At 34.4% G+C, this 19,878-nt stretch overlaps 2 protein-coding genes across 3 annotated transcripts; both read left to right on the top strand.

Annotated features, from left to right (window-relative positions):
- The first annotated feature begins 1,837 nt into the window (after positions 1-1,837).
- LOC125209633 (auxin response factor 8-like) lies at positions 1,838-6,915 on the top strand. Of its 2 annotated transcripts, XM_089068053.1 has the most exons (14): positions 1,840-2,342; positions 2,432-2,563; positions 2,634-2,746; positions 2,822-2,934; positions 3,021-3,077; positions 3,168-3,323; positions 3,399-3,483; positions 3,930-4,020; positions 4,114-4,278; positions 4,352-4,474; positions 4,707-4,782; positions 5,070-5,217; positions 5,478-6,519; positions 6,611-6,915. In XM_089068053.1, exons 5-14 carry the CDS (start codon positions 3,054-3,056, stop codon positions 6,738-6,740), a joined length of 2,040 nt encoding a protein of 679 aa, XP_088924179.1. In that variant the 5' UTR covers positions 1,840-2,342; positions 2,432-2,563; positions 2,634-2,746; positions 2,822-2,934; positions 3,021-3,053; the 3' UTR covers positions 6,741-6,915. The 2 variants fall into 2 exon arrangements, with proteins under 2 accessions (XP_088924178.1, XP_088924179.1); XM_089068052.1 differs by lacking the exon at positions 2,432-2,563 and having other exon boundaries at positions 1,838-2,342; positions 2,822-2,920.
- Positions 6,916-7,835: 920 nt separating this feature from the next.
- On the top strand, positions 7,836-10,725 carry LOC125213199 (NC domain-containing protein-like protein). The gene is made up of 2 exons (XM_048113597.2): positions 7,836-7,995; positions 9,793-10,725. The coding sequence occupies exons 1-2, from the start codon at positions 7,899-7,901 to the stop codon at positions 10,503-10,505; spliced, it is 810 nt and encodes a 269-aa protein (XP_047969554.1). The 5' UTR covers positions 7,836-7,898; the 3' UTR covers positions 10,506-10,725.
- The last annotated feature ends 9,153 nt before the right edge of the window (positions 10,726-19,878 follow it).

A 19,878-nucleotide genomic window follows, 5' to 3' on the forward strand; every position in this document is an offset into this window, starting at 1 on the left:
TCTATGACTGCTATGAGAAAAGATTGGATTTTTCACATTTTAATGGCTCCCATATTTTATTATCTCAAGTTTTTAAGCATTATTTCATGTTTTTTAGTATCTAAGTACTACATAAGTATCTAATGACAATATTATCATAGTTTGTAATTTGGTTTGAAAATGTAAGAAATGGGCTGTCCGAGTTCTCTATCCATCTTTACAATTATTATTTCAACTATATGGCTACGTATCAAAAGACAATTGATAAAAAGTTTATCACTAAATATCAAAAGACAAACAACAAACATATATAATTTGTCGATAAAAATTCATTTTTTTTGCAACTTTTGGTTTTGTATATTAACATTAAAATCCGTCTAAAAGTTACTAAATTAGTACTATTAATTTGTTCTGATTTTTCAATCAAATTATTAATTTGTTCTGATTTTGCAATCAATCAAGATTTTGCTAACAAAGCTTAGATTTGGCACTATAGGAGGCCAACCAAAACGACGTCACGTTTAAGCCATCGAAATAACATAGTATTATATACTACGTGTATAATTTCTTTTATTGAATTATACTTCCTTTGTTCCATAGTAGTATAGTCTTTTCATTTTCTGCATTCATTTTGAAAAAAAAATAATTATAAATAGTTAAAGTGGAGAAATAACAAAGTAAGAGTTCTCTCTTTCTACTTTACTCTCTTATCTACATTATCTCTCTTATTTTACCCTCTCTCCACTTTAACTATTTATTACTTATCATTTTTTAAAATGAGTATCGAAAATGAAATGACTCCACTTCTATGAAATGGAGAAAGAAGTAATTTATAATATTAGAGAAAAAATTCTATGTTTGGTTCATATCAATGTATAAATTCTATTGTAGAAAAAAATTAATATTAGTTTCTTCTTTAAATGTCCCTCCTCAAACACTTTAAATATCCCCACATGTATTTTTGAACCTTCAATGATCATTTTCTGGATCCGGCCTGGATCAACTTCACAACAAGTTTTCGCTCTTGGAATTGAAGTGTCCAAAATTGCTCATGGCCTACAACTTTCACAAGTTGCCTATATTAAAGAGCTTTTGAAAAGAGCCAGGATGCTTGATGCTAAACATTATCTAACTCCAATGATTTCAGGCCTTGAGCTAAGCAAATCAGAGGGAACATTTACTGTTGATGGCAAGTTTCTCCCTCTATCCACAAAATGTTATCCACGGCTGTCTCGTTCTAGATTTTAAGAAATGTGAAAAAAAATGGAAAAAAAAGTTAATGGAAGGTGGATTCCACATTTATAAATTACTCTAGTTTTGATAAGAAATTTTATATACACATTTCTTAAATCTGCCCGGAAAAAAGGGCTTAAGTTAGTTGGTCCAATCGATTTCTTGAAATTTTCATTAATTCCTAAACCCTCCCTCAAATTCAAACACCAACACTATAAAAACATTACTAACCTTGTTTCTTGATGTGTATGGAATATTAAACAAAAAGTGAAAAGTAATGAGCGCAATATTCAGACTTTGAGAGTGCTGTCTATTGCAGAACACTAATAATAACGGTGCTTGTAAAATTCCATGAAATTTCTTACTGCCACCACGGGTACAACATCGATATGCGTAGTGTACAAACGGGTGATGCAAGAAAAGGGGGAGTGGAATGGGCACGTTTTCAACCCTTTTTCCGGTGATTGTCATGGGCAGCCAGTATAATATTTTTTCTGTCCGTACCCTGACAGCGACCATTGAATGATGGTGCCACATGCTTCCTGTCAAATCATTTCACTTCCAACGGGCTCGATTCATCGTACGCTTAAATACACGGCTCAGATGCTCTCTCTCTCTTGATCAAATGGCAAAGAGCTCACTCACTGAGTCTGTATATCTCTGCCTCATCCCCTGAAACGACTGCCACCAGGTCGACCTTGGTCGGGTGGACTATAAAATAGAGGAAAAGCCAGTCTTTTGATTTTCTCTCATTTCATTTTCTTGAGAGAAAGTGGAGGCTGATAGCCATAGGCTTCACCAAAAAAGCTCTCATTTTTCACTCTCCCTGCTCAATAATCATGAAAATACTTTCATGGGGTTGAAGTTTTCTTGGCAATGCAGTGAAGTTATAATATGGGGAAGAAGAGTGAGTTAGGAAGGAAAGAGATATTGGAATTGAGTCATGGGCGGCTTAGGTTTTGAGGTTTTAATTTCCAAGAATTGTCATTGTGGGTTGTCTTGCTTGACTATAACGAACAACTTTGTTGATAGGGAAAGGAAAATATTAACAAAAGTTTGGATTTTGGTGAAGTGTGGATAAAGAAGCATGAAGCTTTCAACATCAGAGTTGGGTCAGCAGGCTCAAGAAGGTACTCCTAATTATGTCTTATCTTTATCTAAATACTTTTTTCATTTCTTTATGTGAATTGAACTCTCTTTCTCCCTTTCTCTTTGGTAGAATTCCTTTGATATATCTCGTTCAGCTTGTCCTTGTCGTTGAAACTTTTGTCGCCTCAAGTATGCATTTGTCCTTTTCTTGAATGGGCTCTCAGTTTCAGTGCTTGTCAATCAATTAAAGAAACAGAACTCAGTGAGTTAGTTAGTTAATTGGACTTACTTTTTGATTGATGGATTTTCTAATTGATGCTGGGATATGGAAGGGGAGAAGAAGTTCTTGAATTCTGAGCTATGGCATGCTTGTGCTGGCCCTTTAGTGTCGTTGCCAACAGTTGGGACTCGTGTGGTTTACTTCCCTCAGGGTCACAGTGAGCAGGTTTTTCTGAATATTTCCAAAACCCTTGCTTAAGGTTATGCATTTGTCATAGATCTTAACGTGAAATGTTGGCAGGTTTCTGCAACAACTAGTAAAGAAGTGGATGCCCACATACCAAATTACCCCAGCTTGTCGCCCCAATTAATCTGTCAACTCCACAATGTTACTATGCATGTGGGTTTTCTTCGGTAGACGTTTATGGCCTATCTTGTTAGCTAAATCATTTTAGTCGAATGAACGTTAATAAGTAGTTGGTTTGTTTGTTGATTCTCAGGCAGATGTTGAAACTGATGAAGTATATGCTCAGATGACATTGCAGCCTCTGACTCCGGTATTTCTTTATTTAGGAACGCTCGAGTCTTTAATGTTATTTTCTTCTACTCATTCCCCAGAAACCTGACCTGAATCTGCTTGGATGCAGCAAGAACAAAAAGACACATGTCTCCCAGTGGAGCTGGGATTTCCTAGCAGGCAACCAACCAATTACTTTTGCAAGACTCTCACTGCAAGTGATACTAGTACGCATGGAGGTTTCTCTGTTCCTCGTCGTGCTGCAGAGAGAGTTTTTCCACCCCTGGTATCCTATCTTGTCTAATCATCCTCGATGCAAATCTACTTGTACAGTTATTCACAATTTCCTATGGTGCCTCAGGATTTCTCACAAACACCGCCTGCTCAAGAACTTATGGCAAGAGATCTCCATGATGTCGAATGGAAGTTCAGGCATATTTTTCGGGGTAGGTTCCATTGTCGACTCTTCAGACCAATTTAATGTTTACAGTTAAATCCTTTGATGTTATTGCTTTACAATAGTTGCTATATGTGAATATTGTAATTCTGGTTTTAAGCTAATTTGGCATGAATTTGTCTTTTTATTGTCCTGAACTGCAGAAGTGAGTATAAAATTGGCAGAAAGATAAGATATAACACTTAATTGTAAGAATTTTTTCATTCAGAGATACGTACGTAAATGCCAAGATATGCTTATGTTTCAGTTTCCTTCAAATTCCAGAAGGTCCAAACAGAGTTGAATGTGTATGCCTTGATAATGGTGAAAAAAACTAACACTTTCCTTGAATGATGATCATTACATGGCTAGTTGTTCACTTGTTATGAATCATTTTATATTTGTTTCCAATTATTTTGACCTGTTAATTACCAATGTTGGCACCTCCACACTCAGGCCAGCCCAAGCGTCATTTGCTCACCACCGGCTGGAGTGTCTTTGTCAGTGCCAAACGTCTTGTTGCTGGCGATTCCATTTTATTTATCTGGTAAAACTCATATAGCTTTCAACCGTACACATTTTAGTGTATGCACTTGAGATCTTGTTCTGATATTGTAAAATTGCATCTATTTGACTTTAGGAATGAGAAAAATCAGCTCCTATTGGGCATTCGTCGTGCCACTCGACCTCAAACTGTGATGCCGTCCTCTGTTCTTTCAAGTGACAGTATGCACATCGGACTACTTGCTGCAGCAGCTCATGCTGCTGCAACCAATAGCTGCTTCACTGTTTTCTATAACCCCAGGTGGTAATACACTGTGTTCCTCTTTCTTTCTTTTCCCGTGTGCACACCTTCTGATAGAACCTTGCAACATCAGGGCTAGTCCGTCTGAGTTCATCATACCACTTTCAAAGTATGCCAAAGCTGTGTATCATACACGCATTTCAGTTGGAATGCGTTTCCGCATGCTGTTTGAAACTGAAGAATCTAGTGTTCGCAGGTATATTTATCAGTTCAGAACATCTACTGTTACTCCCGAACCATTTTCACACTGTGTCTATACTTGCAATAAACCAATATAAATGTCTAATGTATGTCCATGTAGAAAGAAGATCTGCAAAGCATCTAATCTAATCAATGAGTATTTACCTGGTTAATAAATATTATCGTTTTTTTTTTGTCACTTAGGGAAACTTTTTTCTCAACTCTTGGTCTTTTTGTGCATGTTCCAGATACATGGGTACGATTACTGGCATCGGTGACTTGGATCCTGTTCGGTGGCCAAATTCTCATTGGCGCTCTGTTAAGGTATTTAACTTAACTTTCTTGCTTAAATTTTTTTTTTTTACTTTCTTGCTTGAAGTGCAGCAGCCACATGCTTGTTTATTTTCTTTTTCTCAAAGTTATGTTTATTCCATATGCAATCTGTTTAGATTTATACTAATACAGTTTTCGTTAACTGAGATTTTTTTACTAACATGCACATTAGGTTGATCTCATTTCTTGCAGAAGTCTGTATAGTCGAAAGATGCACTTCTGCCACAGCTCTGACCTCTTTCGATTGAATGTTTATGTACTCTGTTGTATGTTTGTAGGTTGGTTGGGATGAATCGACAGCAGGTGAGAGGCAACCAAGGGTATCATTATGGGAAATCGAGCCTTTGACAACGTTTCCTATGTATCCTTCACTGTTTCCTCTCAGATTAAAAAGGCCCTGGTATCCTGGCGTTTCATCATATCAAGGTATAAGTTCAAAACTCGAATGCAAAACCAGAATTTGGCTAAAACTTAGATTAACTGTTTGAGTTTGTCAAAGAAAGTGAATGACTAAAACTAATTAGTACTAGTACAATTTACACATTTACTCAATAATCTCTTTTGTTGGAGAAATGCATGTGCAATGATATATGACACATCAATCATCATACTTGTTTTGTGGTGATTGCTTAAGTTCTCAAACTTGACTGGCTCCATTACTATAATGTTTTTGGCTTTCATCTCAGATGCTGGCTCTGAAGCAATCAATGGCATGCCGTGGTTAAGAGGCGAAGCTGGTGAGGTAGGTTTTAATTCCATAAACTTTCAGTCTGTCGGAGTGTTACCTTGGATGCAGCAGAGGTACGAACCGACAGCCTCAAGAAACGATCTCAACCAGCAATATCAGGCCATAATGGCTGCCGGGCAGTTTCAGCAGCAGCCCGTCGCCTATCTTCAACACTCAGGAAGCCACAATCCTCAAACACAGCAGCATCATATAATCCAGCCATCAGTTCCTCTTCAAACCCAAATGCTGTCGGATAATATGCAGAAGCCGATGCCACAGCAAGCTGACAACCAATCTAAAGACAATCATCAAACTTATCCGGAAGCGTATTTAGTGAGGCACCCGTTAGATATCCCTTCCCCTTCATTTACAAAACCAGAATTCTCAAACTCAGCAGCACCTATGGCTCATCCTTGTGTGCAAAATATGTTGGGTTCACTTTGTCCCGAAGGAAGCAGTGGCAATCTTTTAAATCTATCGGGAGCTGGCCAGGCCACGCTTGATGAGCAGTCGCCCCAGCATTCCTGGGTGGCAAAATATACTGGAAAAGATGCTTCCTTGGAACAAGAAAACTGCGGCTTAGATGTGCAGAATCACTCTCTCTTCGGAGCCAGTATCGACTCCGGTCTCCTGTTGCCCACTACTGTCTCCAGAGTCGCTACTGCCTCGGTTCCAGCAGATATGTTCCCTATGGGGTTAGGGTCGTCCGGGTTCCAGAACTCTGTATACGACTACGTGCAAGATTCTTCCAACTTGTTGCAGAACACAGGACAAGTGGACCAACCAGCGCCCGATGGAACCTATGTGAAGGTGTATAAAACAGGATCTGTTGGTAGGTCAGTGGATATCGGCCGTTTCAGCAGCTACGAGGAGCTAAGGCAGGAACTTGGTCAGATGTTCGGGGTTGAAGGGTTGGTTGAAGATCCTCAGAGATCAGGCTGGCAGCTTGTATTCGTAGACAGGGAGAACGACATTCTTCTCCTTGGAGACGACCCGTGGGAGTAAGCATTTATGCATTTGTTTCTTCGTTGTCTTCTTGTTTGTAAAGTTGAATTCTTTGGGGTTGATTAGTAGTGTTTGGGAAATATGCAGGGCGTTTGTGAACAATGTGTGGTACATAAAGATCCTTTCACCTCAAGATGTAGTCAAGCTTGGGAAGCAAGAAGGCGAGTCCTTGAATGCTGGTTCAGTTGAGAGGGATGCTCACAATCTTCATTACTGATTGAGTTTCTCTGTTTCTCTCCTTCAATGCACAACTTATGTAGTATCGACGATATCTACCTATTTTGCTAGATTTGATACATTGCTGTTGTATGCAACCATTGACCACTCTTTTGATTGATATGATGATGGAAGGAAACTAATCTCATGAATTAATGGTTGGAATGTGATATTGATCCAGATTTCCAAGTAGGAGTATATCATACGTCATTAGTGTGAAGGGACATAATAGTAGAAACAGATATATTTCGGGATAATTATATCATTCATGCAAAATATTTTATTATTATTGTATGTTGGTATAAAAAGTTTGAACTTAGTAAATAGATTCGATAATTAAAAAGGTGGGTTATTGTTTTATTATTAAATATGAATATAATTATTTATTTGAATGTGAGATCCGTTTATTAGGTATATGAAAATTATAATTGTGAATATTATCAAAATGTGAAATATACCAAAAATAGTAAAATTGAGCAATATTGTGGACGAAAAGAGTACAAAATATGTCCAACAAGCAAAATGAGACATTACAAAAGTTTTATCTTTTTAATTATAATTAAATTTAGATTCACAATATACTCGATTCATGTAGAATTTATTTCAAACTTCAAGCCTAACGAAGTCAATCACCAAGGCCTTAAGGCTTTATTTATAAATTTGATAGACACTTCAACATAAGAAATAGTGAAATTTGATTGAGTCTGAATGTAGAACATTTTACTTTATTGATAGAAACCCATTTGTTATTTAATTTTTTCTCTAATCATGATTTCACGAAAGATGGAAAAAGTTATTTATCTGATTCACCAATTCAATTAGAGCATTTAACATGCTTATTAAGATCATATGAATTAAACAAAAAAAGTGATAGCAGTATAAATTTACATCAAAATAAGTAAGTAATCTAAATTCCAAAGAAATGGATTGCTCTGATTATGCCCACTTTAATTAAGAAAGTTGATGACCTTTTAATATTATGATGCAATGGTAATTAATCTTAAAATTCAAAATAGAGACATTGTGATTGGATTAAGAAACGCTGATTCAACACGTTTATTTATTTTAATACTTATTGATAAAGTAAACTTTGTGATTTTCTTCTCAGAAAACATAAATTCTTCTAACCGAAAGAGGAAACCCTTCTTCTTAAGCAAAGATGGTGGCACTGTTCTCCAACAAGATCGCCAAGGATGAACTCAAACCCGGCGACCATATCTATTCCTGGAGGCACTCTTATCTCTACGCCCACCACGGTCCTTTCCCCTCTCCCGCTCTCTACAATTATGCATTTTTTAAATATCAGTGTGTGAAATGAAATCTCCATTTCAGTTCGCGCAGCTCTCGATTTTATGCATTTTTTGTCTGATTCTCACTATTCTGTTGATATTTGATGAATTTGGGTGGCAGGAGAATGCCAATTTTGTCAATTTGTTTACTTTTATATATTTGGGAATCGTGTATTAGGAATGGAGTATCGAAGGGATTTTGCTGGAATTAATTTGTTAGCGAAATATGACAATGTTTTTGAGCAAAAAGATAATACCTTGTCTTGTTCTTGTTTAATTTTTCTAAAGGTATACTTTTAGCAATGTGCATCTCAGGTTGTTGAACCTTACTTGCAATTTGCAGACAGATAGTACTATAATCGTCTGAATTTACCAATAATAAAGTGTTCTTGATTCGCCAGTAATTGTTGATTGGGCATTCTACACTTCTTGCATTTCCCATGGTCCTGTTTCTGAGATCAGATTGCAGGTATATTTAATAAGTTGCATTCTAGAGACTACGTGTTAATCGAGTGTATGGAGTCGGACCAATATTAGGTAGTGAATGATGTTTAAATACTCCATATTTATATGTTATCTAGCTGTATGTCATTCTATACTTAACCTAATATGAACATTCACACTGTTGATCACCACAGTTAGCTGACTGTGGTGGCCAGAGTCATGCAACCCATTGCTTTCCTTGCTCTTGTATTAGTAGTGATTAAGGAATTGAGTTAAGAACCTGAAACCTTTTCTAGTTTAAAGGATTCTGTTTTTGAGCAGTTAGGAGAAGAACCCAGATGCTCTTGTGATTAACTCTTTTACTGAGAATTATATATCTTGCTATGTGAAGTGCATTATGTTAGTTGTTTTTTTCCCTTGAAATAGTTCTATATTGTTGTCCTTATTTACTTAAACTTATTTTGTACGAACACAAATTGGTTTTTGACACAGGAATTTCAGTATCTTCCGTTTGGTTGCTGTATATTTTGAAGCTTTATTTAAATTTTTGGTGATAAAATAGTTCTCAAATATTTTCCGTAATGATAAAATACTTAATTAATTATAGAACATATCAAATTTATTTCTTCTTAATTGACCATCAAATCTTATAACAATCTTCAACCTAAAATAATTAGAGAACAAAAAGATGTCCTTAATGGGCTCAGGGGCAAAATAGGAAAAAATTAAATGTGGTGTTATTTTTCATTTTCCAGAGAATTATGGTGATAATTTTCAAATTCCAGGGACCTAAAAGGTGCACACTCCTATTTTATATGATTTGAGGATATATTTGAAGTTCGCTATTCGTACAATTAGTTGTTTTTTGTTCTCTTATATGGTTTCAGGGTATTTTATAACGAAACGTGCTGTTGTGCATTTTATACGATTTTCCCACGATCTCCAAGTTTTTGTCTATGAATGAAGAGGATTGATTAGCATCCTTTCTTCCATCCCCTTTCCGGGCTTTATTGTCAATAACTTCAGAATCTATAGTTTTTCTTTTGTAAGTTAGCTGTCTCAAGTTACTTTCTCTGTGTTATGCCGCGCCAACAAGTTTTATATGCCTATTATTTATTTACCGCATATTGTTAAATGGCTAAAGATTGGCATTGATTATTTGGCTTTTTGTTGTGGATGGGTACCTCCTCTTGGACCTTCATTTTTGTTTTGAATTATGCAATTATTTCACTCACTCATGGAGAACTTTAAGTTTTGGCGTGTACAACATGGGGAAGTTTCCAGTTACTGACATGCTCTCCTTCAACATTTAAACATCAGGAATATATGTTGGGAACGGAAATGTGATCCATTTCACTCGTGGGGCGGGGCAGGAGATTGGGACAGGAACGGTGTTAGACAAATTCATATTTAGCTCCTCTCCATCAAACCCCTCGGACTCTCCCTGCCCAAGATGCGGTGACCAGTCTAAAGATGATGGTGTCATATCTTCTTGCCTTGAATGCTTCCTTTCCGATGGAGAGCTCTATCAGTTTCAGTATGGTGTCACACCAGCCGTGTTTCTTGCTAAAGCTCGTGGTGGCACATGTACCCTTGCCCGTGCTGACCCACCCGAAGATGTCATCCATCGTGCTGAATACCTCTTTCAGAATGGTTTTGGCGGCTACAACATTTTCAAGAACAACTGTGAGGATTTTGCAATCTACTGCAAGACAGGCCTGCTCATCTTCACAACTGTCAGTGTAGGACGGAGTGGTCAAGCGACATCGTTCATAGCTGCAGCCAGTGCCATTGTATCATCACCACTTCGATTTCTGACTACAGGTTTTGCTGGCCTCACAGCAATGGGTTGTGGCATTTACTGCATTAGCCGACTTGTCTCTGATATTGGAGTACGACGTGATGTGATGAAGATCCCGGTTGAGAGGCTCGTTTGTCATCCGGGCCTCAACGAGCCTGAAGCTGAAAGCCTTGTGAGCCATCCGGTCCTTGACGAGCCAGAGGCTGAAACCAGAACTCCCAAAGAAAAGTAAAAACTACTTGTTGCAGCTAAGTTGTGTTATGTATTCTATCTCATTGCATATATATGGTGCTTCCCATTTTACCTGTCATTGATGTAAGATGGCATCTATCAATCAGACTTTGTTTGGCTGCTTTGATAACCATTCACTTGTACGGACATTTTCTGATGTTAATTGGTTGATGTTAATGTAAATGTATTACATCGTCTACTTTATGTAGTGATTTGATATATTTCTTTGTTGTGGTTTGAGACTTTGTGCTTTTGTTGTGCTGGTTCATATTTTGCAGCCGGCTACTGCCTTTTAAAAGGCAGTAAAACAGTATCGAAAATAAAGATAGAAATTAGAAAACTAATGAGGTTTGATCGAGAAATTTCATTATTAAATTAACCCCTAATAATGAAATTTCTCGTTTGATTACGACGTATTTTACCCTACATATGAGTTTTGGGCATATTAGATACTCTCACAGTTCGAATTAAAACAATCGTTTTACTATTTTGGTAAATTTCAAGTTAATTTAGTCATTTTTATTTTTGTCAAAAGTAATTATCTCTCTTATTTTATCCTCTTTTATTTTATTTACTATCCACATAAAACACTATTCTTAAATTCTCTACCGAAAAGAAGTGTCTCCATTAACAAAAAACGGAGGAAACAGAGAAAGTATTTCCTCCATTTCATGCTAGTAGAGTCATTTTTCCATTATTAGGTGTTTTATGGTAGTAGAGTCTTTTTTTTAATAAGACGTAATACATTTTTTCACTCTTATTTTATCCTCTCTCTTACTTTTTTTCTCTTTTTTTCCTCCTCTCCTAATTTATTATCTTTTTATTTAATACATTACACACTTTTTATCCTTTTTATTTGTTAATGTTAATGATCCTAAAAGGGATGCATTATCTCTCTAATGCATAATGACAAAAACGTATAGATTATAGATTATCATTAACGAGTTCGAAATGAATAGTTAAACTGAAACACCGTTAAATAATAAAAACTAGAGTGAACTACGTGAATGGTACCTGATCTTTCACTTTCGCATAAAAATGGTACCTGATCTTTATTTTATATATCATTTTTGGTACCATGTGACAAAAATAACCCTAGGTACCAAACATGTGATTTTTTTTTAATGGAGGATATTTTTGGAAAGAGTGAACTACAAAAATAGTCCCTGGACTATGCATTTATCTCGCCAATGAACCTTGGACTTCAAAAATATCCCCAGACAACCCTGGACTAAGCGTTTATCTCGAAAATGGTCATTTTTCACTGTTTCGTGACAAAAATACCCTTTTGGGGGTTTTGGGGGGTTTGGACAATTCGGTCTTTTTACATTTTAAATTTGATATTATTTCACTAATGTACTAAATCTAATATTATTTCAAAATTATCATTCTTCTTCCTTTTTGTCATCCTTCACTTTGTTTCTTTATTTCAATATTAGATTTAATTTATAAAATTAAATTTTAAATTTCAATTTTTAAATATCAATAAATTTTTTATTATTAAAATTACTATTAAATAACATATTAATAGTTGTAATCAATATTTGATAGTGTCTAATATTTAATCAATAAGGTATGATGACACCTTAGTTTTAATCATAAATAGATCATATAACACGATTTATTTCGAAATAAATATGCATCTAATGTAAGACTAATATAATTTTCGTTTATTAATTTGAAAACAATCAAAATTAACTAGAATTTTTTTTTAAAAAATCTCCTATATCAAATTTTTAGTAGTATCAAATATTTAGTCAATTTCATAATATTTTTAGTCAAATTCTCCTATACATTAGATGCATATTTATTTCGGAATAAATCGTGTTATATGATCTATTTATGATTAAAACTATTAAATATTGATTAAAACTAAGGTGTCGTCGTACCTTATTGATTATATATTAGACACTATCAAATATTGATTAAAACTATTAATTTGTTATTTAATAATAATTTTAATAATTAAAAAAAAATATTGATATTTAAAAATCAAAATTTAAAATTTAATTTTATAAAATTAAATTTAATATTGAAATAAAGAAACAAAGTGAAGGATGACAAAAGGGAAGAAGTATGATAATTTTGAAATAATATCAGATTGAGTATATCACTGAAATAATATCAGATTTAAAATGTAAAAAAAGACCAAATTGCTCAAACCCCTCAAAACCCCCCAAAAGGGTATTTTCGTCACGAAACAGTGAAAATGACCATTTTCGAGATAAACACTTAGTCCAGGGTTGTCTGGAGATATTTTTAAAGTCCAGGGTTTATTAGCGAGATAAACGCATAGTCCAAGGACTATTTTTGTAGTTCACTCTTCAATTAAATAGTACTACCAAATATGTAATTATTTTTTCTTTTTTCCTTATTTCTCTTTTTCTTCTTTAGTTTCTTCTTTCTTTCTTCTTCATTATTTTTAGTATTTTATCTTCCTTTCTTTTTTCTTTTTTTTTTTCCCTTAAGTTTATGTTTTTTCTTCCTTCTTTTTTCTATTCTCTTCTTTTTCTTCTTTCTTTTTAGTATATTATACAACATCTAATTGCATTCATAATATAAAATACAAAATAAAATATCTAAATAAATTAATTATATAAAGTAATTAAATTAAATATTTTTATTAAATTATTTTATACCCATTTTAAGGTTGAAACACCTGACTAAAAATATTTAACATTTTATATGATTATGAATACAATTCAACATGTAAATTTTTATGAAGCCTATATTGATTAGTTACTAATTTAATATAAAATAATAATAATAATAATAATTATTATTATTATTATTATTACATAATATTTTTGTGCTTCATAATTTATATAATTATACTATAATTATTTATTAATTACTAATAGTTTTTAGTATTATAACAATAATATCATTATAATAATTAAAAATAATTATAACTATAATCATATTTAAGTACATTTGAATGATATTAAAAATGAATTAATTATTAATTTATAACATCAAAATAATAATATTAATATTGATTAATAATAACGGTATACAGAGTGAGGAGAATGAGAAAAAATATTATAATATCACTTTTGGTACTAATTTTATGTATGTCTAAAATACGACATAAATGAGAAATATAATTGTTTAAAGGGCATTTTGGGAATAAAATTGCATCAGATACCAAAAATGTGATTTATAGGTACTAAAAACAATATAAAATAAAGATCATGTACCATTTACGTGCGAAAGTGAAAGATCAGATACCATTTACGTAGTTAACTCTAAAAACTAAAACACTAGAGAGAATGCCGCTTACAATCATGAGTTTCTTAGTACGAGTAATATAGTATTTGAATTAGTTATGGCTAATCTTGAATCTATCCCAACATTTATGTCACACGACTCACACCCACGTCCCATATTAAATTTGTTATAAAAATAAAATTTTACTATCAAAGAATTGAAGTCACGTCCCATATTAAATTTGTTATAAAAATAAAATTTTACTATCAAAGAATTAACTTCAATGAATATGTATATTAAGGGTCATCTTCTAATGCTTATAGCACCCTATTTCAAAATCAAGATCAAATTTCCATTCTTAGATTTTAAAATGAATGGATGAGATTAAATCTTATGAATATCAATAAATAGTAGACAAAATATCAACAAAATGGTAATATCGTCATTATGTTATCATATGATAATTTTCGTGAATGTTTTTTTATATTAACATAGTGTATTACAAATATCAACAATATGACATAAGAATATCAACACTAGTACAAGAAAATATCAACACATTTATTGAGATTTTTACATGGTTTTATTGAGATTTTTTGATGTATTTGTTGAGAAAAATCTGGTTATCAACATTTACGAAAACTAAAATAAAAAATATCAAATTTCATCATTTGAACGTCGTCGGAACATATGCAATTGAGATCTCGTTGGAACCCTTATAAAATTATCTTTAGTTTGATATATTTTTTGCGAAAAAATAATTTAAATCGAGAGAGTTACGTAAATTTAAAGTTTTAAGATGATTTTAATGAGAGGGAATTGACATTAATACCCTCTAATTTTATTTATTAATTTTTTTAATTAAAAATATAATTCATATAGCATATTCCTAGATCTTCTAATCTAATGGCTAACATTTAGTTTTAGTTTGAGATTGCTTAAGCAACTTGTATTAAAACATTCATATGCCGATCTTAATAATCAGTTTTAACTGTAAATAATCTAGTTAAACGGTATAATTCTAATTTATTAAAGTTACACTAAAAGTAGGTAAACATGAACCACGAATAAGACACCAAAAAATAGAATATGGAGTAAAAAAGAGAGGATAGAATGTCGTCGTTGCAACTCTAATCTCTTAGGTCCGACACGTTTATAGTCATCTACAACACGGCATTTCATTATATACTTAGCTCGTATATCTAATTCTAGTATAAGATTAAGACAACTTATTAGCAACCAGCCACTTTTATTTAAGTTATTTTTGCATACGGAGTATTTTTTTTCATTACGATATAAGTGAATGATTTCTTGTAAGTTTTGAAAAACATAGTACTATGAATTACTTCCTCCGTCCCACATTTGGAGTCACTTATTGTTATGGTTCGGATTTTAAGAAAGAGTTGAAGTGTGTGATAAATGAAGTGAGATGGTGGAGTTGGTTGAAGGTAGATCCCTTTTGACTTTTGATTTTTGTTTTGATTTATTTTAATATAGATAATGACATTTTTATGTAATTTTGATGAAGAATGGGGTAAAATTATATGACCAAATATGAGAAATTCTAAAAGTGAAACTGGGACGAATTTTTATGGCAAAAAGTGACTCTTAATCTGGAACGAAGGGAGTAGTATTCTGGTCTATCTCATAGAAGACATGTGGGGACTAAAAATAAGTGTTAGTATTATCTTCATAAAAAGTAATTTTGATAATTTTAGTATGAATTTTAAAGCATAATTAGAGAGAATAAATGGTTAAAGTATTCTAGGTAAAAAAACGAAACACACGGGAAATTTTTTGTTGTAATTTAATTAAGACTAATTTTAGCGGACAACTGATAAGGACTAATTTTTATAAACTCATTAAATTCTAATTGGGTATACTTTCATGCGAGTTGGACTAGGTTAGTTTCTTTTAATAAATCCAGGCCCAACTCAGATCCATTTTATAAGTGACCTTACAGCTTGCACATAAAATTATTTTTATGCATTTTTTTAATTTCTCATAGAATTTGTTTACTACTTTATTAAATAAAATAAAATAAAATAAATAAAGTTTCATATCAATAATTAAACTATTTATAATGATCTTCTATTTTGAAAGATAGTTTATATATATCTAATGAATGGTTTTAAAATTATTATGAAATAAGTACTATATTATTGTTTATATTAAATATTATTAAAATAGATCGTATTGCAATTATTTTAAAAAACTTAACTGTATGGAGAGATTTTACAAAATATAAATTAATATAACTAGGGTAAATTATACTCTCATATCCCACTAAATTAGAGAGTTTTTCTATTTTGATCTGTCTCAATAGTCCTTTTTTATTTTTGGTGATTGTTCTCTATTTATTGAGGTGAGTCATTCTCCATTAACAATACTAATATACTATTACTTTTTTCTATCTATTTCTCTTATTTTACGAATTATGCATTAAAATCCATACTATCCCAAATGTCTCTATTTTTACAGGACGGTAGGAATATTAAAATTAAAGTAGAAATAAATATAGGATTACTAGTGTTGAATTAATTGTGGCCTATTATTCTTTGGGCTTGATTTATTTCTGTGTGGGATGTTGTTTTTTATTGGCCAAGCCCAGAAGCCCAATCTCTTAAGTGAGAGCAGCTGGATTACTGCCATGTGTCCCTTTCACTCGGATGGTGTCTCCTGACCGTTGGATGGAGGGTTTGTGAGATGTGTGGTTATGAGATGTGTGAGACGGTTGGTTTGCTGATTCATAATTTTGATACTCATCTCTCTCTCACCGCTCTCTGACTTCTCTCTACTTCTCCAATTGCTTCTCTGGTTAATTCTTTGGGGTTACTCACTATTCTTGTGTGAATATCCAAGTGTTGAGTGGTAGGAAGGCAACTGCTTCGGTTGCTTGTGGTGTGAGAACGAGGGTTTCTGATCTAAGGGGTTTCAGTGACCTAATCCGGTGTATAAGGGTGATGTGGTGAAGGTATTGACGGTTAGAGGGTAATCTCCAGTCAATTCATCAATGCTCTCTTGGATTTGGTTCTAGTTGAATAGATCTGGGCTATGTGGCGGGCTCTGAGCCATTTTCTGTGATCTATTTCGTTTCCCTTGTGATAGCTTCTGGTTTTCTGATCCGAATGGATCATGTGTGAAGTTACTGACCTTCTTCTTGAGTGTGCAGGATTCTTGATAAGGAAGATGAACCAGCTAGGGTTTCGGTTGAGAGATTTGTAATAGTTAGGGTTCCAATTCTTGTATCATTTGTACACTTACACTTCTCTAATAGTGTATATCAGCCGCGTGGGTGAGAGTTTGGCTGAGCTCTCTTGTACAAGAACAAAGAGGTCTTGGTAATTAGTGAATCCGTCCCTAATCTGATCCCTACAGTGGTATCAGAGCCACGGGGGGATTAGGGCGGCACGCCAAGTCGCATAAGGAGGTGGGCAAGTGGAATCCTCCTTCGAGTGAGGGTTCGCTCTGGTAAATTGGCTTTATCTCCTGGTTTCTTTATTTTTCTCTGTTTAGTGCCACTATAGGCTTGGGGTCTTGTTTTCTGGTAGATAGTCTCTGGCAAAGACTTAGGTCTCTCTGTGCTTTCTGTTCTTTCTGTTTTGCTTCCGCTGGTTCTTGTGCTCTGTGATCTTGTGATCTCATTTTACTTGACCACCAAGCACCTTTACTGCCCAAGTGACCCCCTGCGCCCTCCACAAGTGAGTGATTGCGAGCTGGGATAGCCTTGGCCAGTGTTGCTCGTGACAGTCAAGAATTTGAGGTCCTTTCTGTTGTGTGTGAAAGCCCTGTACCTATTCTTGTATTTGCTGGTGAATGTCTGTTTGTTCTCATGTGTGTAAGTTTGTGTGTTTCTGTCTTGCCTCCTGTGTTCTTGCAATTGTTGTAAAAATGTCTCAGCCTGTGAGTTTGGTCCCTTATAATGGTAAAAATGATTTTGCTATTTAGAAACAGAAAATGAAGTGTGTTTTGATTCAACAAACAGTTTTCAAAGTTGTTGATGACTCCTTACCTGAGGATACTGCTCAGGATAGGAAAGATGAAATGAATGAGTTGGCTAGGGCCACTATTGTGCTAAATTTGTCTGATTCTGTGATTAGGAAAGTTGATCATGTTGAATCTGCTTCTGAAATGTGGAAATTGCTTGATACTTTGTTCACTGAAACCTCTATGTCCTCAAGGATGTATTTGCTTGAATAATTGTTTAAGTTTAAGCTTGACCTTACCAAGGACATAGATGACAATGTTGATAGATTTCAGAAGCTTGTTCAAGATATTAAGAGATCTGGTGACACCACAATAGATGCTTATACTAGTATTGCCCTAATGAATGCCATTCCTGACTCTTGATGTAAAAGCTGCCATTAAGTATGGCAGAGACTCTGCTCCTCTGGGTTTAATTGTTAGCTCCCTAAAATCTAAGAAACTTGAACTCAGGGAAAGAGCTGCTGATAAGAATGCCTATAACAAAGTCCTAAATGTTAGAGGTAGGTCTAAAACTAGAGGGGGGAATGAATCAGGAAGTGGCTCTAACTCAGGTAATAATGGCAAGAAAAAGTATAGATCTAGGTCCAGAAGTAAGGATCCTAAGACCTATAGGAAGTGTTTTAACTGTGGGGATGTTGGGCACTATAAAAAGGTGTGCACTAAACCTAAAAAGAATAAATTCCAGAATAATAATTCCCAGGTTGAACCTCTTGTCAATGTGGCTACATATGATAACATGAATGATTCTGTGTTCATGGTGCATAATCTGCCTCTTGTGAATGCTTCCCCTGCTTGCCCCTTTACTACTAATGATTGGTTATGTGACTCTGGGTGTACTTATCATGTGAGTCCTTTCAAGGAAGTGTTTTCTGAGCTAAAACCTGTAACTAAAACTTTTGTGTCAATGGTTGATGACAAGAAATGTGAAATTCTTGGTATTGGCACTGTGTGTTTGAAGTTTAAAAATGGTTATGTGCTTAACTTGAAGGATGTGAGATATGTTCCAGATCTGTGTTATAACCTTATGTCTTGTACTGCTCTTGAAAATGAGGGGTTGGGGGGAAAGTGGGGAGAAGGCTGCATGAAAATCTGCAAAGGGTCTATGTGTCTGTTCAATGCTAACAAAAAGTGTGGTTTATATGTCTGTACTGCTGTGCCTCTTTCATGTGAAAAAGCTTATGCCAATGTTGTTAAAAATGATAGAACCATGTTGTGGCACAATAGGCTTGGTCACATGAGTGCTAAAGGTCTGAGTATTCTGAAAAAGCATGCCATCCTATCTGATAATGATGTCCAAAGTGAGTTTCCCTTTTGTGATTCTTGTGTGCTGGGTAAACAGCATAGGGTTTCATTTCCTACTACTCCTGCACCTGCTAATGTGAGTAAATGCATTCTGGAATACTTGCATATGGATGTTTGGGGTCCAGCTTCTGTGTCTTCTCACTCTGGTTGTGTATATTTCTTATCTGTGATTAATGATTTTTCAAGAAAAGTTTGGTGTTTTTTGATGAGACACAAGTCTGATGTTTTTGAAAAGCTTAAAACTTGGAAAATCTTGATAGAAACTCAAACTGGTAAGAAAATTAAGGCTATTAGAACTGATAATGGTCTGGAGTTCTGCAATAATCCGATGGATGACTTATGTGATGGTTTTGGAATTAAAAGACATAAAACTGTGCCATATACTCCCCAACAAAATGGGGTTGCTGAAAGAATGAACATGACTCTTCTTGAAAAAGTGAGATGCATGCTATCTAAGTCTGGTTTGTCTAAAAAATTTTGGGGTGAGGCTTTATTAATTGCTACTTATTTGGTGAATAGGTCTCCTTCTGTGCCTTTGGTTGGTCAGTGTCCTGAATATGTGTTCTATGGAAAACCTCTTAATTTTTCTCACCTAAGGGTCTTTGGCTGCTCTGCTTTTGTGCATCACAAGTCTGATAAACTTGAGCCTAGGTCTAGGAAAGGTGTTTTCCTAGGGTACCCTGAGGGTGTTAAAGGTTATAGGGTCTGGCTTAGGGATGAACCTGGGTTTAAGGTCATCATAAGCAGAGATGTAGTCTTCAATGAAGATGAATTCCCCTGCTTAAGATTGACAAGTACCCCAGATCCCATAGATGTGGACAATGAGCCTCTTAGTGAGGTGGAGTCCACAGACTCACTCACTGCTGTGGAGCCTC

This window comes from Salvia hispanica, chromosome 3 (assembly GCF_029641045.1).
Source record: "Salvia hispanica isolate PSC_SH4W2 chromosome 3, Shi_PSC_v1, whole genome shotgun sequence".
In the NCBI taxonomy this organism is placed as follows: domain Eukaryota; kingdom Viridiplantae; phylum Streptophyta; class Magnoliopsida; order Lamiales; family Lamiaceae; genus Salvia; species Salvia hispanica.